Consider the following 24,185-nt stretch of genomic DNA (forward strand, 5'->3'; position numbering starts at 1 on the left):
AATTAAGCCCTCCAAGGCGCTGAGGAAGATGAATGACTCCTTCATTTACTTGTCTAAATGTGTACCAAAAAGAATAAAATTTTAATAAATTCACTGGTACCCCATGAAGGAATAAGTAATAATAAGGCTCCTAGGAAACTTAGTAACAAGATCATCTATAAATCTCATAGTTCTAACGTTTACATCTTCCAAATAGGTGTTTTGATTGGAAACTGTTTTGCAGGGCATTCGACTTCGACTGAGCAATATCGAAGTGCAATTAAACGTCTCCCGGCGCGAAATTATTTCCGACAAGAAGCTTGTAACCATGAAAGAATATATAAATTTAAAATTTTGTTTATTTCAAATTACTTCTAATTACCTCTTAACTCGGACTTATAGCACAAGTCTCAAGTCTTACATTGGGACAAGCTCAATACAAATTCAATTTCAATTAAAACTCCACTCGGTTCTTACTCCTTGGCTTCCTGTGAGAAATCACGTTTTGATCTGTATCGGAATGAACGCTTTCTTGTGTTTAGAAAAGTTATCTAGGACCTAGATTAAGTACTTATATAGATTCCTACATATTTAATTCTTTAGGTATCTGTATGCACCAGATTTAGGTATATGCAAATTATTTCGTACTCTTTGGATGCATGAGTAAGTACCTAAACCAATCTACTTACAATACCTAAGCGATTTTATTTCAAATTATGCCAAACGCTATTTGCTCGTGCCTTATAACGTGGAAATTTTCGTAAATTAGTTTTTTATATCTTTAGGTTAAACTTAAATAGGTACGTACCTACTTAAAATCTTAACTCAATTTAAAATATGAATGGAAAAGTTTTCATTGTTAACAAAAACATTTATGTAAAAGATTTGGATGAAACTATGAGTAACATGCATACATATGGTCACGCCTTTATCCCTTGTGGGGTAGACAGAGCCAACAGTCTTGAAAAGACTGAAAACACTACTTAGATTGAACTGAGATCTAAATAGTGACAGGTTGCTAGTCCATCGCCTAAAAAAAGAATCCCACATTTGTAAGCCTATCCCTTAGTCGCCTTTTACAACATCCATGGGAAAGAAATGGAGTGGTCCTATTCTTTTTTGTATTTTTGCCGGGAACCACATGGCACGAGTAACAAAGCTTACCTATACCTACATCCTACCCTATACACGCCAGCGACACAGCTTCAATACGTAAAAATACAGCTTACATGGCTTACATCTAAATATATGCATTAGTTACTAAAATTCAATTTACTGAAAATGTAGTTTTTTTACAGCTTTGTTAGCTGTAATTCTAGTTAGATTCTATAATTTCTTATTCCAGAAAATAAAACGGTAAACACCATACAAACAATGTGAATATTGTCGGTTAATTAACATTACGCTAAACGCGCATCAAAACTAGTTAATCAACGATATGGCGGGAAAGCCAAACCTCATCTTGCTGCCATATTTGTTGTTTGAAATTGGAAATTTGAAATTGGAATTTGGGTGTTTATTTACAGAATAAATATGTAATGAGTTGCAGAAATTATTATAATATCGATCTATCTATGAAGCAATAAATATAAATATAATAAGTACGTCCGTAAGTAAGTCCTTACCATTAACTGAACTTAAAGTGCCGTGTGGTTTCCGGCACCTTAGAATAGGACCACTGCCTCTATTTACTATTGATGTCGTAAAAGGCGACATAGGGAATAGGTACTCATTCATCCATGCTGACCTGGTGGCAAAGAAAAAATAATGAGTGCCAGCTGTTTCTCTCCCGTGCAGATTATAAAAATCAAGAAAATAAACTTGGAATTCTTATTTTATGCGATGGATTAGAAACCTGTCACTATTTGAATGTTTCTTTGGTCCCGCGAGGACTCAGGGACAAATTGCAACGTGGGTAGAATCCATTATCGTATGCCACTGTCATAGTTTGTAATAAGTCAAAGTCAAATCGGACAAAAACTAAATCTAGTAGGTTCTTGACAGAAGTTCTTGACTTCTCTGTGAGAAAAAAATAAAATTTATTTATTCATTCTGTTAATTTTAACTTGATTGTTTAAAAAAGACGCAACTAGTTCTTTCAATAAAGAATTTATTTAACTTAACATACACTATGTCCTTCATTTTAAGACAGTTTACCCGTAAGGTTAGTACAAGCAAAAATTTTTACTTATCATCTATTTACATTCTAAACTCACGAATATTGGTTGTAATTCAGATTTTGATCAACAGGTCCTTGCGCCGGCTATTTCTACAACTAGCAAATTTAATTTCTCTACCAGTAAGTGCATATTAATATTTTTAAAGACAAAATTATCATTATATAACCTATAAACTTTTTGTAAATAGAAGATGTACCTACCACATCCTAATTAGTGCGAGAATTCCCTACAGAACCTGTAGATACGAACATGTAGTATACAGGTTCGTTTTCAAATAAAAGTTCTATTTCTTTTTTACATATACCAATATTTAATTTTTATTTTCCAGCCAGTACAGCACTAGCTCCAAGGATCCAGAAACCAGCACCAGACTTTGCCGCCACAGCCGTTGTAAACGGCGAGTTCAACAAATTGAAGCTCTCTGACTACAGTGGGAAATATGTGGTTCTCTTCTTCTATCCTTTGGACTTGTAAGTAATAAATGTAAAATGAGATATTGTATTTTTTTAATTCTACAACTGGTATATTAAAATTTTCAAAAAACATCCACCTAAACTTTGTCAAAATCCAATAATTTCATTAAACTCTCATTAAACCCTCGTATCAGATATACATAACAATATGAATATGGTAAATGTAGTTTTTAAATTATGTATTTTACCAATTCAAGAAGACATTGTTAAATTTGGAGAATCAGTAGGTTTGACATTTCATACCTATTATTTGTTTTTTTTTATTTTAAATATCAATCTTGTCTGATATACACATAAAACTACCCTTATAAGAAATAAATAACAATGTGAAGATGGTAAATGTAGTTATTTAAACGTAACAATTTATCCATATCATATTGATATGTGAGTTGTGGAGGTTTGACAATTCATACCTTTACTTTCTTTTTTATTTTAAATGTCAATTGTAAACTATATTCATTTTTAACTTTTCAGCACATTTGTCTGCCCGACTGAGCTCATAGCATTCAGCGACAAAGCCAGGGAGTTTGAGAACATTGACTGTCAAGTGATTGGTGTCTCTACGGACTCTGAGTTCAGCCATCTTGCTTGGATCAATACACCTAGAAAGGTAGTAATTAACTTTTGTCAAATTTTACATTTAATTCAAATAGCTTAAAATTGGATTCAATAATACATTAGAAATATAAATCTTTATCTGTGTCCAAGATACCTTTAAGTAATAAAATTGTTTGCATTAAAAAAATATATATATTGAAAATTTTCTCAAGCTTGAGCTGTAGAATATACATCTAAAATTTTATGAACTAACAGGCTACCTAAGAAAGAATACAAAGAAACTTAAGACAGTTTTGAAACTTAACAACCTAGATAATATTTAGTTCAAAGCATCATAAGTAAATTTATATTGCAGGATGGTGGTCTAGGAAAACTGGATATTCCATTGTTGGCTGACTACAAGAAGACCATATCACAGGACTATGATGTACTGCTTGACGATGGATTTGCCCTACGAGGTAACATTTTCCACCATGCTCCAGAGCAATTGCCTGCTTTAGTTAATTCATGTATCCAAATGGATTCATCGTTATACTGGCAGTAGTTCCGGTTGCATCTTCACCTGAAAAGTGGAACCAAACTTTTAGTCCACATTGAGTTGCTTTGCTTAAACTTAAACCAAAATTCCCTAGTTTATAACCCTTTCTATACTATAAACTTTACCAATCGGCGAGAAAAGAAAGAGCACTACATTTTACTTTTTTATTTGGCCAGTGTCTAATCACAAATGTTGACAAGGCAAAAATGTCATCTTCTCACTCTTACTGTTAACTTCAAAAATTGAGAAAGAATGATAAGCTAAATCATATTCTGTATATAACTCCAGTATGTGTTATAAATTTATTTCAGGTCTATTCATCATTGACAAGAAGGGAATCCTGAGGCACATGTCAGTCAATGACCTGCCGGTCGGAAGGTCTGTTGACGAGACCTTGAGGCTGGTTAAGGCGTTCCAATTTGCTGATAAACACGGTGAAGGTTTGTAGAAAGAAATTTATGTATAACGTATGAATATTGTCATATAAAAAAGTTTTTTAAAACATCAAAAGTTAAGTAAGTGTAAAGGGGCCCAACAGAAATGCATTGCCTACTTATGTACTGGATTAAATATTTTATCTTTTCTTGATAGAATGACAGTTACTTTTTAGTACCATTTTAGCCATTCCCTGAAGCATATTGAACTTGAAATGAATCAGTCAATCGGAAATAAACGCTTTGTGTTTTAATAAATTTACCAGGGGGCATTTATATGTATGTCGTAAAATTCGCGATCAAAGTGAAAGCGAAATAAGTTTCTTCAAGTTAGTTCCAAGGACGTTTCCACAAATATCAGCGCCAGAAAAAATATAGTCACCATTTTGGCATCGGCACTGAAATGCAGTATACATTATAGGTCGGCGTGCGAATCTCTATTTATATTTCTTTTTCTATTTCAGTATGCCCAGCAAACTGGAATCCGGACAATAATGCTGACACAATCAAACCCAACCCGAAGGAAAGCAAGGAATACTTCAAAAAAGCTAATTAAGAAAGTAAACATAGTTTCAAATTAAGTTTATAGTTTACAGAGTTCTTTACTGTTGTGCAACTGTTTTTACAAAATATTTAGCATTTATTGTGCAATATTATTCACTTTCAAAAAGTTCCGTTTAAAGTAATTGTTTTATTACATTAAACGCATTTACTGTATCACAAACTTTATCGTGAATTGTTTAATTTAGTTTTACTCTTTCGATGTCTCTACAAATAGCTGTTATTTTTCTTTGTTATTACATCCTACTACTATTATAAAGGCGAAAGTTTGTATGGATGTTTGTTACTCTTTCACGCAAAAACTACTGAACCGATTACCATGAAATTTGGTATGTAGGTAGCTGAAGACCCAGAATAACACATAGGCTACTTTTTATCCCAGAGTTCCCGCGGGATTGATAGGGTTTCCATGCGGACGAAGTCGCGGGCGGCCTCTAGTTAAATACATATTTGTTTGTTTAGAAGGCTATGTAGTCAATCTTCCACAATACGGGGGGATAAAAATATTTGTAATTCATACTAAGTTTAAGAGCTTTCCAGATATGTAATTTTTAGGAAGAAGTAATATGTATGTATCTAATTGTGTTTTCGCAAGACCCCTTCGCCAAGTAGTTTTTTACACTGCGATTATTTCTAAGAGTGATAAACATTATCTAACTTTAGATCTTATAAAGCTATCCATGCATGGTTCATGGATAGTCTTATGAAATAGATTCATCACTTTTTTATATATAACTTACCTAGAATAACTGATACAAGCCTTTAATATAGAATGTATATTAAAGGCTTGTATCTGTTGTTTGAGGCATGTATAGGTAATATTATTGTGATATTTTCAATATGTTTGCCAGAATAAAGTAAATTCCGTTTATTTGTGAGTTTTATTGCTTCAATCCTGTTGTATTGGGAAATATTATTAGAAAAGCTGTTATTCTAATATAGAATAATTTAACCAATATGTGCCAAAGCCATCAATAATGCTAATCAATGGTTACCTAAGAAGTATTAACCTCTTTATTTCATCTTTCCTTTCGTCTCTCCTTCGCTGTGCTTCAGGGCCCGGGTCCTTCTTCGATATTTTTTTTTTCCACTTTATCCATTTCACTGTTGACCATGTTACATAGAGATAAAAATATGAATAAATGTATTTATTGGTATAACGAAAATGGGATTTTTTTTGGGCATCTTCCCAATTCCATAAGAGCTCCGGACTAATGGGTCTACTTAGTAAGGTTTCATACAGAGAAAACGATAAATAAGTCTCAAATTATTCCGAATTTTATGGGTTAAATTTTAAACTTACTATACCGTTCCGCCGCATGCATTATCGTCTGAACATGCCCTTATGAGTCTGTGATTCGTTTAAAAATCATAGGTAAAGGGCTCATACAATAAAAAATAATTCTGAGTATTATTAAAATTTAATAATATCATTAAATGATTAAGTTTTAATAAGATTTAAGTTAAACTTGACTAAATGTACATAACAGAAATCATTTTGATTTTAAGAGTATAAAATATATATTATCATTATCAATTCCTGTAATCGTAACAGCCTACACTTTTACAGGAAAAATAGGGTTAAATATACATAATGTGATTAAGATTGAAAAAATGCATATCATTATATTAAACATAAAGGCTATTCAGTCTTTCTCTTAAACAAATCATACTTATCACAACATTTATGACTTACTTACTAAGAATACATAAAATCTTTGTATGTTAACAGATTATAAGTATATAGAAGTCTGCTACCATGATTTGCAATCACACAGATTGAGCTAGCCTCATAGTAGGTCAGTTTTCTGATGTGGCTATGCAATATCATAAACAAAGCATGAGATTATATGGATAAGATATGGACCAGTAAACTTCATCTACTAAGAAGTAAATAGGGTAGGGTTTGATTTGTATATTCCTTAATATATCAATAGATAAGGCAAATTCGCCGTGTGGTTCCCGGCACAAATAAAAAAAAGAATAGGACCACACCATCTCTTTACCATGGATGTCGTAAAAGACGACTAAGGGATAGGCCTACAAACTTGGGATTCTTCTTTTAGGCGATGGGCTAGCAGCAACCTGTAACTATTTGAATCTCAATTCCATCTTAAAGCCAAACAGCTGAACGTAGCCTATTAGTCATTACAAGACTGTTGGCTCTGTCTACCCCGCAAAGGATATAGACGTTATTATATGTATGTATAAGGTAAATTTCTACAAGTTAGTTAAAAACTATTGCAAATGTAAACTGGATTTCTGAATATCTTTTACAATGCATTTGCTCGATTTTTTATTAATTTTATAACAGCACATTTAAATTAGGTTAATAATAGCCTATTTTATTGTAAACTAATAAATGTTAAATTTATCAGCTGCTGTGATAATATACAGCCTGCATATAACTATAAAGGCCATTTGAGAAGTGGTTGCATTAGAATCTTTGATACTCCTGATAATGAAGTTATTTAGTAAGATTTTAATGCTTGTTATTACCATACAACACTAAATTAGCAAGCTGCAAGCTGAAGCAAGCATTTACAGCCCAATTTCTTTAGGTACTTACTGAAATAAAGGATATCAATCTTGATAGATTAGATAGGTCTTTTTGTTGCAAATACATTTATGAAATAAATTATGGTTGGTTCATAACATTATATCTGGTATTTCTTTTTGCTTTATCGTCTAATGGCTATTAATTAATTTAAAATGTATTTTTCTACATGAAGATGTGTCAAAATTGCATGACCATCAGAACCAACCTAAAAAAATATAAACCTAATTGCTTTTGGTACCACTACGAGTACATAGTGCTCCTTTGTAAACAGTAATAAAATAAAATCAAAGCCACTTCTCATTTACAGGCCTTTACTTGAATACTAAAAGCTATCATACTGTTATAACGGATCATCATCCGAATCCAATTCATCTGAAGAGTCATCTTCACAACTTGAATCACTACTTGTATCGGAACTAGAATCCGAACAATCTGAAGACCTACTTGAATCTGAAGTTTCATGACTCTCTTCCACATACGCATTATTCCTCTTTGGTAAAAGCGACATAGATGCCATTTTTAATGCCATTTTATTCTCCATTATCTCTATTTCGTCCTGCTGCACCATTTCAGCTGCAGATTCTAATTCCTCCAATTCTAGGTCAAGATCATTCTTTGCAATTTCCAAATTGGCTATATTATTGCACAATTCATCTAACTCGTCACTTCTGCATTTCTGTAGAAATATTAAATAATCTTTTATATATAATTGGTTAAGGATATATCGTGCGTCGTTACTTGAATTAAACATTTGATGTATTTCTATTAAACTTTTAATTATAAACTTCTTGCCTTTACGAAACAATGATACAAGATCATTTTTCACTTTGTTGCACAGTTCAAAGTTTCTGAAAATTGGATATATCAATGCCCTCCTGTAACAAGCTACTAGTGTTTCTCTTACGTCATTGAAGACACAAAACCAACTCAGTGTTGATGATAACTTATTAATGGTCCAGCTAGACTCTACAGTACTATCATTCAAAGTTGTTCTCTTATCATAGCAATACCCATACAGAATATCCACTAACCCAAACAAAACTTGGTTGTACTCTTTATTATTCAACAAGAAATTCTTATTTGGCAATTCTTTCAATACTCCAACTTCATCCTCACTGAAATCTGATTCCACATTAAAGCCAGAAGAATCCCAAAATGGCTCAGATGACACATATGGACTTATAAGTTCATCATCAAAAAAATCTGCTAAATAATGATCTGATGAAAACTTGTTGTCTTCATACTCCTTTCTCAACTTATTTCGCTCATCCACAGAGACCTGCTCTGGCATTCTTAATTCAAATATCTGAGGAAATTCATTACCAATGCCATGAAATTGTGTCGTCAATTTATTAGCAAAGCCATAGCCAAAAGAATCAGTTGATTCATGGTTTTCGTTTTCATCGAAGGTTATTCCATCTTCTTCGAGCATCTCAACTAAACTGGGGTTGATGTCTGGTATATCCCGAGGGGCTAGAAGGCTGGTTATCATATCCAAGTTTTCGAAATACTCGCCTGGAGTTTCCTTAACAAATGTGAGGTTAAAATCTCCAGAATCGCATACATACGAGCCTTTTGAGCGATCATTGTCGAGAATTCGCCCCGGTAAATGCAGCCTCAAGAAGTATGGACTAGACACAAACAGGAAATTTTCTCCATCTACATCAATTTCAGTATCGCCAATATTGGTATAGGGCGCGTGAACGCTGATATAAACATTATTATCGTCCTGAGTTAGTTTGAATCGCGGCGTAAGCATGGTGATATTAAGTTGGTATTCAAAATAACCTCACAACATAAGAAGATAAATTTACCTTCGTTGATGTGAATTACTTGAAAAGCACAATTATATACACAAATAAAGTAAAAATGTGCTACTTTGTTATAAAATTCTTCATTAATTCACAGCTTAATCGACTTAAATAACCCAAGCATTGTCCATATTTTCACTCACAAATTTTCTCATTTTGACATTGACAGTGATTAGCAGTGTTGTCAACCCCAACCCGAGCTTTATAATATTGAAATAACCTGTTTCTTTTGAAATCTAAACCAACAAAGTTCAAGACGTTGCGGTCAGTGTTTTTGGTCGTACATATATACATAGTACATTTCATCATCATCATCATTTCAGCGGTCCACTGTTGAATATGGGCCTGCCCCTCCCACATCCACCTAGCTTTCTCCGCGGACTTTATCATCATCCAGATGATTCATCCATCCAATCGCGGGGACCGTCCAACGCTGCATAGATTTCGAGGTCAAAATTGAAAACTAATATGGCATAGATAAAACTTTGTAGATAAAACTTAGTGATTGGAAAAAAATCTCATAAGTTTTATTTTATATTTTAAAATAAGATCTACCTACTCAACCAAAGAATAATGAGAGGCCTGGGTTGTGCAAGATCGAATGTAAATGCAGCTATAGAAAACCTATTTAAACTTAGGTATTTCCGAAGACTATACCTTACATTACAAACAAACAACAATCAATGCTTTTTATTAAAATTATTATAATAAAAAGTGTGGCGACATCTATACGCCACAAGTCACAAAAATAAAATCGCACTGTTTTTGACTAAAAGCGTTTTTAGTCAAAAACAGCGAAAGATTCCACGGATTGGAGCATATATACAACCTCCGACACAACATCTTCTGAGCCGCAGTTCCCCAGGTATAACACCCAGCTAGGTGGAAGATCTTTCATTTGGTCGAGCCAAGCATCGCTCCCGCTACACAAACATATCTACATATATACATACATACATATGGTCACGTCTATATCCCTTGCGGGGTAGACAGAGCCAACAGTCTTGAAAAGACTATCATATCTACAAATATGGCTAATATAACATTGGTTTATGCAAATTCTTGAATCGAATCTCAGAAGTGTTACCTCACACTTATGAGATTCGTTTCAAGACTTACAAACGACTGACTAATTTAACCTGCTGAATTTGTAAGTAAACTATTTTTGGAATCCTTAATAATATTATCTAAATAGGTACCTAGTACCACACGCAAAGTTTTTCAATTCCAGTAATAGAAACAAGACGTATGGTTTTTCTGTTTATACGTTTTTGGATTTTTACCATTGTAATGAAATAATTTTGATGAATTCTAAAAGCTGTAACACAGAACATTCCATTATTTTCATTATAACTGTATCGCGTTCGATCCTTACCATTTTTAAGTTGGCTTTATACTTTTGGTCGCACACCTTACCATTTTAAAGTTGGTTAATTATTTGTTCAGGTTTTTTTTGCGTTTTCATATTAATAAAATTTGGCAACCCATCCACCTACGCAATTTGACTTTGACAGATAACACAGAACCAAGTCAAGGTTTGCAATTTTCGTGCAATTTTAAATTTTCTTGCCGAATTGATTGTCAACATTATCAAATTAGTGAATACAGAAAGGATTCATCTCATTTTACCTACATGATACTAATGAAACAATTTTATTTTCATGTGCTCTATTTTTGTGCAATAAACATTTCTGTACAGTGATATTTTTGATCAGCAATGCCCGTGGGCAGAAAGCGGTGGAACCTTCATGGTACGTATTCTTACATTTTTATTCAAAAAATTGACCTAAATTCATGTATTAAGTCGTACGTAACATTAATATCTCATAATAAACTGTTCTTTCGTAAGCGATGTGTATTATAATAGTTCTAATTTGATATTGTCACACATGAAAATTTAGTGCAGCCTTGTAAGTGCCTGCCTATCCTTTCTTTTTTGATTTACGAATACGAATCTACCGACCCTAGGTCCCAAAGCATAGCACCAGAGGACGGAACTGAAAAGTGGTGAGACTAATGAGAGTGTAACATAGTTTTGAAGTTTTCACTGTGACCATATGAATAATAATGTACCTTCTTTAAATGTGATTTTAAGTTGAACGAAATTCTGTGAGGTAAGTTGAACTATAATTTGAAATCATGATTCAGTTTGAGTTGAGGCTGAAGGAAATAGATTATAGTTGTTCCATGTCTTTACTATGTCTTAATACTTACTACCTCAAGGAGGCTGCAACTATGGGAATTAAAAGAGGATAGTAGATAACAATAAGAACTACAAATATCTTATATTAAACCCGACCTTTTTTTCTGACATACTATACCTTTTTACTTTCCTTGCATTTATTTAAAAAAACATCCATTTAAAACACATTCATAACTCACTTCATGCAAGCTTGCCAGTTTAGGGTACTCTTGGCCTGACCTTTAACCTGGGAACTAGTACTTTTTAAAACTGTTTCCTCTTCAGATGGACCACAAGGATCTCTGCGAAGACTTCGCAATCAGCTGGCCGAGGATGGGTGCGCAGAATCACAGGTTGTTCTGGCTAAACAACTCTTGGAAGAAAAATGTGGTAGGTTCCTTATTGTTTCTGTTCATTAACAAATACAATCAGGGTCTTCAATTAATGTTAAAACAATAACCAAAAATACATTCTTGTTTTTGATAATTTTTGGTTTCACAACACTGGTTGACGTCTAAGAAATTACTTAAAACTATTTACGTTTACAGCCTCCAAACTGTCAGGGCAGAATCAGCGGCAACAAACTGTACTGAGGCATTTAATAACATCAAATGATCTATACAAAGATACACAGTTTTAATTACCACCTGGCAGGCAGAATTCATTGTTTAACACATACATACATACATATGATCACGTCTATATCCCTAGCGGGGTAGACAGGGCCACCAGTCTTGAAAAGACTGATAGGCCACGCTCAACTGTTTGGCTTGGTGATAGAATTGAGATTCAAATAGTGACAGGTTGCTAGCCCATCGCCTAGAGGGGAATCTCAAGTTAAGCCTATCCCTTAGTCGCCTTTTACGACATCTGTGGAAAAGAGATGGAGTGGTCCTATTCTTTTTTGGAATGGTGCCGGAACCACACGGCACTTTACATATACTTCATTGTTTAAATTTAAAAAAATATATTTCAAAGGGCAAAAAAGAATAAAACTTAAAAAAAAATATTTTTTATTTTCAGAACTTGAAGCAGACAAAATATCAAATTTTAAACAAGCATTAGATTGGTTGATATGTGCCACTGAGCAGGCTCACCCTGAGGCCAGGAGGATGTTGAGAAGGTAACAGTTTGAATACTTTTAATCTTTCGCTTTGCATGATTATTATTGTACGCAAATGGAAATTAATGTAAGCATACAATTTTTTAATGACATTTTGACTGGGTGGCACTGACAATATAAACTATAATAATATATAGGATAATTATTATCCCAATATGTATATAGGTGTGAAGCTAGCCTTGGGATGCAGCTAGTATTAAATAAAATATTGGGGGTATATATAGAAATATGGGAGGTAATATATGTAGGATTATACTAGCTACATAGCTATTAAGCCAGGGCAAAATAAGGATATATATTTATGTATGTGCCTTTATTTTTCGATATATTAAACTAGTAGTACTTTTATTTGTGTGAAGTACACTGGTCACTTTATAAATATGTAGCGTATTCAAAGATTCATCTTTAAGCTTCTTTGAAATAGTGAACTATGAAGGGAGTTTTAAGTTCCTGTGCGTTATTTAAGTGCATCACAGAGTTCTGGTAGCCGTTTTGAAGAAAAGATTCTTTTCTTTTCTCATTTTTGAAAACCTATAAAAAATGTTACTACTGGCCACTCATACTTTCTAAACGTCAATTGTCAAGAAATATCACAGTGATACTTCGATCCTTTCAAACACAAATGGGTGGCGTGTTTGTATCTTAAAAACATCCACAATTTTCAAGAGAAATACGCCGTTAGCCGTAAAAGCGACTGCATGAGGTAATGTTGTGACTGTGACATACCATTGTATGTAAACAAACATAATGATCGGTTCTTAGTATTGTGTTGAGGTGGTCGTGAGTGTGCGGTTTGTTCAGCATTCGAAATGAATGCGGTTGTGGATGATTTTTCTCTGTGGAAGACTAAGTTTGATCTGGTGACAGAGGAATTGCGACGTGCTGTGTAAGATGTCTGTCCGAATTACATTTTAGATAGAAATACGTTTAGTGACTTTTTACTACATCGCTCTTGAATAGTGGTAATAATTGGGATGGAAACGTTAAGGGATGTTTAGATTTTATTACCTGGCGGAAGATCTTCCCTTCCTTTAATGGCGGTTGAGCCGAATCATCGCTCTCGCTACATACCCATAAGTTCAAGACCTTGTTGTTATCATAGTTTATTGTTGTAAAATAGGAATTTGATGAATCTTATACATTCAGATTGTAATTGTTTTTTTAATTTTAATTTTTACCATGCCTACAAAAGTCAAAAGGCTTTATTTTTGCAAATGTACCGGAACTAGCATACCTATCCACAGAAGTCCAACTATGTGGATCTGTTATTTTTTACCGCCTTTAAAAAAAAGAATTTCTCCATTAAACCATATTTCTCAAGTTTATCAGTGGTTGTCTACCTATGTGCTAACCTTTAATAATAAGTTTTGGAATACCTAATCTACCTAATCCATAATATGTTAATCCGGTTTATTTTCAATAACTAACTACATCCATACATTTAATCACGTCTATATTCCTTACAAGGTAGACAGTGCCAACCGTCTTGAAAAGCCTCAAAGGTCATGTTCAGCCTGTTTTCTTGACACAGTTGTTAGGCTTAATTATGAAATTTAAATTCAAATATAGATAAAGAATAATCCCAAGTTAATTACCCTTTCCACAATTCCTATCTATCGAATTCGAAAGACGTGAATCCGGTTCAAAAATTTTTCGGTTTCACCAGGTGCATCCGGAGCGGCGTGATAGACGAGGACAGCGCGGCCATCGTCCGCGCCAAGTCGTGCCTGGCCGCCAGCCGCCAGGAGACAGTCGCCAGGAAGGCTGCGCGGGACCTTTTTGCTAGGTAATTGTTATTTAATTGTTTTTGTCAGACATACTTAGGTTATAAATAGGTTGGTGTATATTAGAATACAAATTAGCTTGTGAAGCAGCGTCGTCAGGCATTTAAAATAAAATATTACTAACTAATAATTAATAAATTTTTAATTTAAAAAAGTAGAGAGAAAAACACTCGACACACATTACCCGCCTTTTGTTGAAGTCGGATAAGAAATTATATTGGTGAAGGATGCCAACGAGAAAAACGTATATAATTTTGGTTGTTGCTGTACTTGTTTTTTTTTATATCATATAATAAATATTAAATCATATAATGTAATTCCAAAAAAAGTCCCCAATAAGTGTCCGTAGAACATCCCTAGATAAGGGTTTTTTTCTTTTATTATACATTTATCAGATTTATGTCACAATCGTCAATGTCAAAAAGTCGAGTCAATCGTGCATTTGGTAGTTAGTGAATCTATTTGTCGTTGCTCGTCGATAATTTACTTATATAAATAATAAATATATCTTGTAGGTTACCAAATAAAAAAAAATTCAATAATAAACATATCTAGGAGGTTACCAAATAAAAAATAAATAAATAATAAATATACCAAGTAGGTTACCAAATAAAAAAATATATATTTTTCATTATCAGTTTATCAAACGGCGAGCAGTACATTACAACGGCACAGTTGGAGAGGCGGATCCGGGAGATATGTAGCACCACGCTCAGGAAACAGCCGGACGAGGACTCGCCTGATGAGGAACCAGGTAATTAATCTACATCTTATATCTCTGGGGATCCAAAAAAAAAAATGAATTTAACGCCACCTACACGCACGGATTTAGGAACACCTACAAAATAATATAGGTTTTTCGAAAAGCCCACGGGAACTATAGTTTTTAACGGGATGAATGGTACCCAATGCCCTACTCTAGACTCTTAATTATATATACGCGAAATTTTAAGAAAATTGGTTGATGGTATGTTGCTGTATCTATAGCCGTTGTTGGTCGATAATTGACGGCCTCTGTGGCGCAGCGGTAGTACGCTTGTCTGTGACACCGGAGGTCCCGGGTTCGAATCCCGGCCAGGGCATAATGAGAAAAAAACTTTTTTTATTGTCCTGGGTCTTGGATGTTTATTTATATAATCTCGAACTTACTTCGAGGCTAACTCAATCAGTGTAATTTGTCACAAAAAAAAAACTAATTTAATGTTCCATATTATAATTTTCGATTTCAATACTTGTTTCCACTATTATTTCATACTTATTTTGTTCTCTAGCAGAAGAACCGCGCGCCCTCCACGACGAGCAAGCTTTGGAGCCGTCTCCCCTGGAGGCCGGAGACATCCCACACACAAACGGCGCGATCAGGACCGCCTCGGTTTCCGACGAAGGTAAAGAAACCTCTTCTTCTCTTCTTCCACCTGGCTATGGTCTGTGCATCCTCACCACTCTGGAGAGGAGACCGGGGTGCGACTGTGACCATGGATCCTGGATTGGGTGAGTCAGGTTTTTACACAAAGCGACTCCTGTCTTAATTTTGCAGGGGAACCTAAACCATATTAGGTTATACATTCAGTTTCAAAATGTTTCCCTCACCATAAGAGCATTAGTTAGCAATCAAACTAATGTACCGGACAGAGTCATTACTACATTCGTACAACCTGATTTAATCCTGCGCAACTTTTGCACTGGAACCTAAACCATATTAGGTTATCGTTATACATTCAGTTTTAAAATGTTTCCCTCACCATAAGAGCATTAGTTACCAATCAAACTAATGTACCGAACAGAGTCATTACTACATTCGTACAACCTGATTTAAGCTGATAAGTGTAATGGAAAAATTAGTCCAGATGTCAGCAAATAATTTATAGCAAAAAAAAAACCATTTTGTCCACAGATTATCCAGAACGATGTCCCAACGAGGAAATACGGAATCTAACCGTAGACAATCTAGTCAGTGCAGCCGTAGACTATTGCCAGGGAGAATTGCCCCTTGTGACCTACGAGTTAACGCTCACAGACCCGGGCCTCAAGGCCTTAGACCACATACCAATATTACACCAAGCCTTCCTACATCCAATAGTCTTCTTACAAGTATTATACTTGAAACTCTTATATTACTTCGCGACATTCTCCTTCAGACTGTCTAATGTGGAATTATCATTACTCTTAATAGCGTATTTATCTGTCACAACGGACAGTCTTTATCACCTGGTTCCGCTCGTTTTATATTACGTGAGTTTCGTCGCTATGGTTATTTGTACGTTCAAAATGTTGCATGCGAAACGACAATTTATAGACTTCAGAAAATGGTCGGGCCTATTCTTAAGATACAGCGACGGCAATCTCCAACCCGATGAGTCGGAGAATCTTTTCGTTCGAAACAATTTAGGTCCGTTTCTTCAATTCTTCTTAGCGTTATTCACGAATCTGTTCTTATACCCTTTTATAGCGACGCAATGGGTACCGTTTTCGGAGTTTTGCGTTTTGTCGTTTTTCCTTATGTTTTTGACTTTATTCACGTTTGGGACTGACAGTGATTCGTATCCAGATTTGTTAGCTTTAATTTCGTTCGGAATTAATGTCCTGGCGAAATATCCGTACGAGAAAGACACAGTCGTACACCAGGGTTGGCGGTTTCTCGATTTGCACATATCGAATTATCCGTCTTATATACTTGGCAATAGCATCGAGTTTTGTTTGAACGCACGCGTGTTCTTTTCTCTATTAATTCCTACTATATTGATAGGGATGGCTAAAAGGCGAAATTGGCAGGGATTTTTCAAGTACGCAATACCTCATTGTGTGACGTTAAGTTGGTTGCAAATGTTTATAATGTGTTCGCACGGGTGTACCACGTACGGTTTGATACGTGGCACTCTCGGATTGGTCTGTTCGTTTTTGTTCTTGCCTCTGATTGGCGTAGCGACTGTCACCCTGCCAATATTCGCGTTCCTGCAGTGTATAACGTTGTCTAAAGTGTTTTATACTGTGACGATTGTGGTGGGTTTCGCTGTCAGTGTGAGCGTGTCGTGTTTGCTCGCTAAGTCGGAGGCTACGAAGAAGTTTGTCACTCCGTTTCAGGTGAGATGAAGTTTTATTATTTTATACATTAATGTAGTGCTTATATGCAGGTCGAGTAGCGAACAAAAACATATCTACATAGATACACTTCTACATGTAATCACGTTTATATCCCTTGCTGGATAATCAGATCTAACGGTATTAAAAAGACTCATAAGCCATATTCAGCTGTTTGGCTTAATGATAGAATTGAGATTCAAATAGTGACAGTTTACTAGCTCATCGCCTAAAAGAAGAATCCCAAGTTTATAATCCTATCCTAAGTCCCCTTTTACGTCATACATGGTACTTTCCCAAAAATTGGAGTGGTCCTATTCTTTTTTCTATTGGTGCCGGGAACCAAACGGCACAAAAAAGTGATTGTGTGTAACATAACAAAGACAAAAGGAGTAACATCCCTTTTTATAAAAAGGGGTGTTACCCCTTTTGTCCAGGTAATTATGTTTTTGTTATGTTACGGTACCAATTGTCAATTCTATTGCTAAGCCACAGCTAAAAATAGCGTTCCTTTTTTCTAAGCTCTTGACTACCAGTTAAGAATAAGAACATAAACATTTGTAGTTTACACGTAGAAAAGTTCTTAATTTTATAGGAAACATGATTAATATCAAAAAGCACATGGTCTGGTCATGATTACTATCTACTAGTAAAAAAATCATATTTTGACAATTGATTTCCGTGTCGTTGAAAAACTGCGTAATACATTTATGTAAAACTTAAATTCTTTTTGTCCACAGCTCACCATCGGCCTCATAACCCTAGTATACTTTGGTAACCAGTTCGTAACCAACATACAAGACGACGGCCTACCCACCGGCCTGATAGAACTAATAGCAGACAGAAAATCCAGCATCAGGAACCTACTCAAAAACGAATACATTACAGATTACGACGACAACACGTACTACATAACTTGGGAGGATTATTACAACAATTGCAATTCTCCATCTTGGGCGGATTATAATATGGCGACGACGCAAATCAAATGTTCGATTTTAGAAGGCGCCAATGTAAATTGGGAGGGTTATGTTAAGGATGTTAAATTAAAAAGTGTGGTGAATAGGTGGAATGTTATCGCGTCGTGGTTACCAAGTTTTTTGACGGAGTATTTTAAGTGCTTCTATGGGGAAGAGTATGCGACTTGGTGCGGGGTCGATAGCCAGTTTTCGATCAAGGAATGCGAATTTATAATGAATTCCGCGAGGCATACGGCGAAGATCTGTCATTTGAACAATATGGATGAGTGAGTATAAGTAAAAATGATACATCTATTTCTTACATACATACATATGGTCACGTCTATATCCCTTGCGGGGTAGACAGAGCCAACAGTCTTGAAAAGACTGAATGGCCACGTTCAGCTATTTGGCTTAATGATAGAAGAGATTCTAGTCTATTTCTTTATTGTCAATTAATCAGAACAATAATTCCTTTTCGTAACATCATAGTTATCAATAGAGACTATGAATTTGAAGATTTAGAGGAAATGAGCGATATTGAAGATGGATGGAAGGAATTTAAAGAAAGAATTGTGAAAGTAGCTGTTGAAGTGTGTGGTGTAAGTAGAAGAAGGAAAGGAAAAAATCACAAAAATGCGTGGATGAGTAAAGATGTGCAAGAACTTGTGCGATTAAAGAAGAAAGCATGGCTGGATTTGTTAGCAGCAAAAGCTAACTTAAGAATGCAAGAGGTTATTGATGAAGATGTGAATGAAGCACGTAAGGAATATAAGAAAATGAAAGATTTGGTTAAGAAAGCTGTGATTAGAAAGAAAGAAGAGTATAAAGAGGATTTTGATAAAAGGCTATCAGAAGACTTTCAGTCAAATCTGAAAGTATTCTGGAAATCCGTAAGGTCAGCCCGAGGAAATACTATAACCAGAGAGCTGACTAGGATCAGATGCCAGGATGGTAGCGTTGTGAAAGGAGAAGAATGTGTACTAAAGATATGGAAGGACTATTTTGAAAGTTTATTTGAAAAAAAGGAAGGAAATAAGAAAGATTTCTGCTATAGCGAAGAAAAAGAGAATGAGATGGAAGGCGAAATTGAAATGTTCGAAATTGTGGAAGCACTTAAGAGTATGAAAGCGGGAAAGGCTGCTGGGTGTGATAGAGTGTCGGTAGAGATGCTTAAAGCAGGAAAAGGCGTAGTAGCTAGTCAGTTGTACTGCCTTTTCAATTTGTGTTGGAGAAGCGGCCGAGTACCAAAAGATTGGTGTAAGGCTGTTATCGTGCCACTTTACAAAGGAAAAGGGTCACAGCTGGACTGCAAAAATTATCGTGGTATAAGCCTGCTTAGCGTCGTCGGCAAATTGTATGCTAAGGTATTGATTAATAGAGTCAGGAATGAAACTGATGACAAAATATGGGATGCTCAAGCGGGATTTCGAAAGGGAATGGGATGTACTGATCAGGTCTTTTCCTTGCGGTGCATAGCCGAAAAGTTTTTGGCCAAGAGTCAAAAAGTCTATTGCACATTCGTAGATCTGGAAAAGGCCTATGACAGAGTTGAGAGGAATGAATTGTGGTCAGCACTTTCTATGCATGGGGTGAGCAGTCTCTTAATACGAGCACTGAAATCCTTATATGAGGATTCGAGTGCTTGTGTCAGGATAAACGGAGCGCACACTGAGTGGTTTAAGATTGAGAAAGGCGTTAGGCAAGGATGTGTTGCGTCACCGTGGCTGTTCAACCTATTTATGGATAGCTGTTTGACAGATTTGAAAGAGTCTAAAAGTGGATTAAGGATGAATGAGTTACTCGTCAAATGTCTGCTCTATGCCGACGATCAGGTTATACTGGCGTCATCAGAGGAGGAGTTACAGGAGATGGTAAACTGTATGCATGAAGCTTTAAAAGAGAAAGGAATGAAAGTGAACGTAAGTAAAACTAAAACACTGGTTTTTGAAATGGAGAAAGAAATGACAGCATGTAATATTTTGATTGGAGGAGAAAAAGTGGAGCAAGTGAAAGAGTTTGTATATCTAGGATCAAAGTTTACATCAGATGGCAAGTAAGATAGTGATATTGAAAGGAGAGTGAACGCGGGGAACATGGTGAATGGAGCTTTGCATGCCTTTATGAGCAGTCAGAAACTATCCAAAAAGGCTCGACTGGCTGTGCACAGGGGCGTGTTGGTCCCGACATTAATGTATGGGAGTGAAAGTTGGGTATGGCAAAAGAAGCATGAAAGCAGAATAAATGCAGTGGAAATGAGAGCGTTAAGGAGTATGATGGGTGTGAAATTGAGTGACAGGATAAGGAACAGCGTGATAAGGGAATGTTGTGATGTGAAAGAAGATGTAGTTACAGGAATAGAAAAGGGTATGTTAAGATGGTTCGGTCATGTGGAGAGGATGAATGAAAGCAGGTTGACTAAGCAGATATACAAGGAGAGTGTGGAGGGAAAGGTCGGAGTGGGAAGACCTAGACGAACGTATCTTGATCAAATTAAGGACGTCCTGGTAAAGGGTCAGGTCAAAAGTACCCGAAACCGCCGAGCTTGTATGAAGAGAGTTATGAATGTGGACGAAGCGAAAGAAGTATGCAGAGATCGTGGCAAGTGGAAAGAGGTAGTCTCTGCCTACCCCTCCGGGAAAGAGGCGTGATTTTATGTATGTATGTATGTATGTACTATGTAATAATATCAAAAAGAGACATAAATCAGGCCCTTTCGGCGGCCGTGTTTACTCAGTTCCGCAACCAGTCGTGAAAAAGGAATTTTTGTGAAAAAAACCTATATTTTCAATGCAAGAATTTCTTTATATTAACCCTTAGCATTATTTCTCTATTTCACTCAACAATTTTATTTAAGACTTCAAAAATCAGTAAAAGTACTTCAATGTTAATGAAAACCTTACGTTTTTGTAATAAGGTCTAAAATTACTTTTGACATGACATATACAGTCCGTTCAAAATCTAACCTTATTTCAGATACACTTACGAAGTCAAAATCTTAATGGAAACGAGCAGCGGTCTCCTCTCTCGGCCTGCAGAAGTTTCCGTCACTTTCGATCATTTCTTCACCAATTTCACGAGACTTCTCCGCTCCGACGACAAAATCCGCTTCAAAGGAGTTCTCTTGAACGAACCAGGATCCTACTCTATCGGCGACAGAAACCTCAAAATACAAGGCTACGAGATACAATGCGTAGAATGCAAGAACAACAGAGGAAGCGTCAGTGCAAAAACGCCAGTGGTGTCGAAATTTTCAGAGTTGTTTAAAACGATCGCGAACGATTGTGTGGTGTCGACGAAATATATCTTGAATTTCTTGTTGAATCCAGTGATTGTGTTTAAATAAATTGTTTATGTCGATTGAGTTTTTGTGGCGTTTTGTAGGAAGATTTGGAGTTGGAATTCTTGTGGGAATTAATTTGACTGAAAAGAAAAGCCTCCTATCTTTGTAAATGACGTGACTATAGGAAGCACGATTTAATTGCTATTTAATCGATTGATTGGATTCAATCTTCTTGAATCCGATTAAATGTAACTTTCAAATTCCTTTCTTTCAATCTTACTACCAGTTATCTCTTGTCTTTCATCAAGATGTTTAATGTCAGGCTTGAAGTATGCCTTCAAAACTATTTATTTAGGTAGGTATGCGTATTTAAATGTGTTACTTACATACGCTACTTATATGTGAAACTATTAGGAATATCTGTGAGAACAGTGAACTAGAAATCGAATCTCATAAACTCAGACTCCAGAGACTGACACAATATTATTTTGGCTTTAATAGTTCAAAGAAAACCCAGTTCGTCTTGGAAGCCCATTACTAAATTTTAATTAAGTACTGAATATAAATTTTTAGTAAGTAGTATTTTACTAATGCAGTAAACACATGAAAAAAATCACAAATTTAATCGATGTCTTTGTTAACAAGCTAAAGATTGAGAGACTCCCCTAGGGGACATAAAAAGGGATATTAGCCTGATTAGTCTGATTATACACAGTTTGAAACAAGAGATAAAATTATAATCAATGGTAAAATATTTGTTTGGAATTATCAATGTGATGTATCTACAAAAAATATTAAAATTAACAAATTGATTATATTATTATTTGGTTTGTGGATTGATATATAAGTTAGTTTCAGACTTTAATTAAATGCATTTACCACTACATTATAAGGTCTTCTCAGATATTATTAGATTTTATTTATTTTATGTAACTACAAAACAAACATATGCAATTAAGAGGGACTACGTTTTAGTAATCTTACCCTAAAAAGGTGCACTAATTGTTTTTTTCTCTAACGTATCTTCCTTAATATTTCATTGTGTTGTTATATTATACATCATGTATGTATTCGTCTGCCGCATCAAGATGAAATAAAGGGCGCTAATAACTTGAACACCTTATTTTGTCAATCTTGTTTTTATAATATATTTTCTTGTATTTATATATCTATTTATACTTTAATTAATTAAATAAAAGATTGACAAAATTAAAAAGATCAAAAGTACCTATATAAGAATTAATAGACATTAAAAGATATTACTCTTATGATGATAATTTGCCACAAGTTTCAGCGATTCTGATACAGAAGATATTTTGCCATCTATGAACAAACAAATATTCAAGGAATGGTTTTCATTGCTTTAATTTATTAAAATTATTACTTTGTACGCAAATAAAGAATCTATATCTATACTTGATGTCTAATAATCAAATGAAAAATAAAGAGTATTCCCTAGGGGACACCCCTACATAGGTAGGGGATACATTTTTTTATTGCTTTGTTTATAATAAAAACTTACAGTAACTAATAGGGTAAAGAACCAAATTAAAATATTCTTTACTAAAAAAGTGACAAGAAATAAAATATCATCAAAGTACCTAGTGAAACGCCCTATGTTAGAGATAAAATGGGCGTTAAAATGATATTATGTAATGAATGTGTTGATGTTTAAATGTTAAATGAAGTCTATTTTAAATGAATTGTTAGAAACAAACAGGCATAGTTAATGTATTTTGATCGAAATATATGACATGATGAATTTACGTTAAATTTTTTTTATTATATTTGCTAATGAAGCGATTTCCTAAATTAAATATTACGAACACGCACTATCGTCTTTAGGATAAAAGAGAGAAAATCAAGATATTTATTAAGAATGAAGGATAATTAATGAGCAAAGCTTTAAACACAATGTTTATTCCTTGTTAACCTGTTTCCTCAGTCACTTAGAGCCAATATTTATTTAGGCCAATAACTCTTTAAAATAAAATAAAAATGTGTGTGAGTGCAGTGAACCTGGAGGATCGTTGTCCCGTTCACGTCAAAAAAAAAACGAAACTAACAAGCGAAAAAAACGCCGTCGGTTTGAATATTACTGCTTGTTTATAAGCAACAATTATTATTATTTTTTTAATCAGTAACATGCCCGGTTAAAATTAATGATATGCAGAAACCCTCAGGCTTGAATCCCACCTCCCACCCAACCCAGGATCCATGGTCAAAGGCATATCCCAGGCATCCATACACTGTGACTAAAGCCATGAGGAAGACTTGAAGTATACAATTATTATATTATTGAAAATGATAAAATCAACGATGTTAATTTATTTCTAATTGTTACTCAATAAAATAAAAAAGGAATTAACAATTTTTTTGATTATCTACAATTATTTTATGTTAATTAAAAGAGAAACTTTCACCGTGACCTAATCATAAAACAATAGCGTAGAATCCCGTGTTATAAACCTTGTATATTGGTGGCTATATCTGTATTTATCAGCTACAGTAATTCAGTATGTCTGTTAGGTATCTTTTTGTCTGCCTTTTTTGCCTTCTAGCAACGCAAAGAGGAGGGTTGTTATTTAAACCTGTTAGTAACATATGTATCTATTTATAAATATAATCTGGTAGATGGTACTATATTTAGGCCGTCATTTTTTCTACGAATATGTAATCTGT

The 24,185-nt window shown here is 34.7% G+C and overlaps 3 protein-coding genes across 4 annotated transcripts; 2 read left to right on the top strand and 1 right to left on the bottom strand.

The window, feature by feature from the left end:
• Positions 1 to 1,958: 1,958 nt before the first annotated feature.
• LOC106130759 (peroxiredoxin-2) lies at positions 1,959 to 5,594 on the top strand. Its single transcript, XM_013329682.2, has 7 exons — positions 1,959 to 2,143; positions 2,230 to 2,278; positions 2,488 to 2,629; positions 3,107 to 3,242; positions 3,546 to 3,648; positions 4,040 to 4,168; positions 4,627 to 5,594. The coding sequence occupies exons 1-7, from the start codon at positions 2,111 to 2,113 to the stop codon at positions 4,716 to 4,718; spliced, it is 684 nt and encodes a 227-aa protein (XP_013185136.1). The 5' UTR covers positions 1,959 to 2,110; the 3' UTR covers positions 4,719 to 5,594.
• Positions 5,595 to 6,197: 603 nt separating this feature from the next.
• Positions 6,198 to 9,261, bottom strand: LOC106130758 (protein SHQ1 homolog). The gene has a single exon (XM_013329681.2). The coding sequence runs from the start codon at positions 9,040 to 9,042 to the stop codon at positions 7,624 to 7,626; it is 1,419 nt and encodes a 472-aa protein (XP_013185135.1). The 5' UTR covers positions 9,043 to 9,261; the 3' UTR covers positions 6,198 to 7,623.
• A 1,353-nt stretch (positions 9,262 to 10,614) lies between these two features.
• LOC106130778 (wolframin) lies at positions 10,615 to 23,269 on the top strand. 2 transcript variants are annotated; one of them, XM_013329703.2, is made up of 9 exons: positions 10,615 to 10,845; positions 11,562 to 11,666; positions 12,300 to 12,399; positions 14,066 to 14,185; positions 14,822 to 14,937; positions 15,455 to 15,568; positions 16,078 to 17,264; positions 18,002 to 18,507; positions 21,197 to 23,269. In XM_013329703.2, exons 1-9 carry the CDS (start codon positions 10,812 to 10,814, stop codon positions 21,564 to 21,566), a joined length of 2,652 nt encoding a protein of 883 aa, XP_013185157.1. In that variant the 5' UTR covers positions 10,615 to 10,811; the 3' UTR covers positions 21,567 to 23,269. The 2 variants fall into 2 exon arrangements, with proteins under 2 accessions (XP_013185157.1, XP_013185158.1); XM_013329704.2 differs by having other exon boundaries at positions 15,458 to 15,568.
• The last annotated feature ends 916 nt before the right edge of the window (positions 23,270 to 24,185 follow it).

The sequence above is a fragment of the Amyelois transitella genome, chromosome 23, assembly GCF_032362555.1.
Source record: "Amyelois transitella isolate CPQ chromosome 23, ilAmyTran1.1, whole genome shotgun sequence".
In the NCBI taxonomy this organism is placed as follows: Eukaryota; Metazoa; Arthropoda; class Insecta; order Lepidoptera; family Pyralidae; genus Amyelois; species Amyelois transitella.

Bases quoted from the DNA above. Each gene is read 5' to 3' on its own strand.
- LOC106130759 (XM_013329682.2), top strand. From the start codon at position 2,111: ATGTCCTTCATTTTAAGACAGTTTACCCGTAAG. The intron at 2,630-3,106 runs GTAAGTAATAAA...TTAACTTTTCAG, and splicing joins TTCTTCTATCCTTTGGACTT to CACATTTGTCTGCCCGACTG. The intron at 3,649-4,039 runs GTAACATTTTCC...AATTTATTTCAG, and splicing joins CGATGGATTTGCCCTACGAG to GTCTATTCATCATTGACAAG.
- LOC106130758 (XM_013329681.2), bottom strand. From the start codon at position 9,042: ATGCTTACGCCGCGATTCAAACTAACTCAGGACGATAATAATGTTTAT.
- LOC106130778 (XM_013329703.2), top strand. From the start codon at position 10,812: ATGCCCGTGGGCAGAAAGCGGTGGAACCTTCATG. The intron at 11,667-12,299 runs GTAGGTTCCTTA...TTTTATTTTCAG, and splicing joins ACTCTTGGAAGAAAAATGTG to AACTTGAAGCAGACAAAATA. The intron at 18,508-21,196 runs GTGAGTATAAGT...ACCTTATTTCAG, and splicing joins CATTTGAACAATATGGATGA to ATACACTTACGAAGTCAAAA.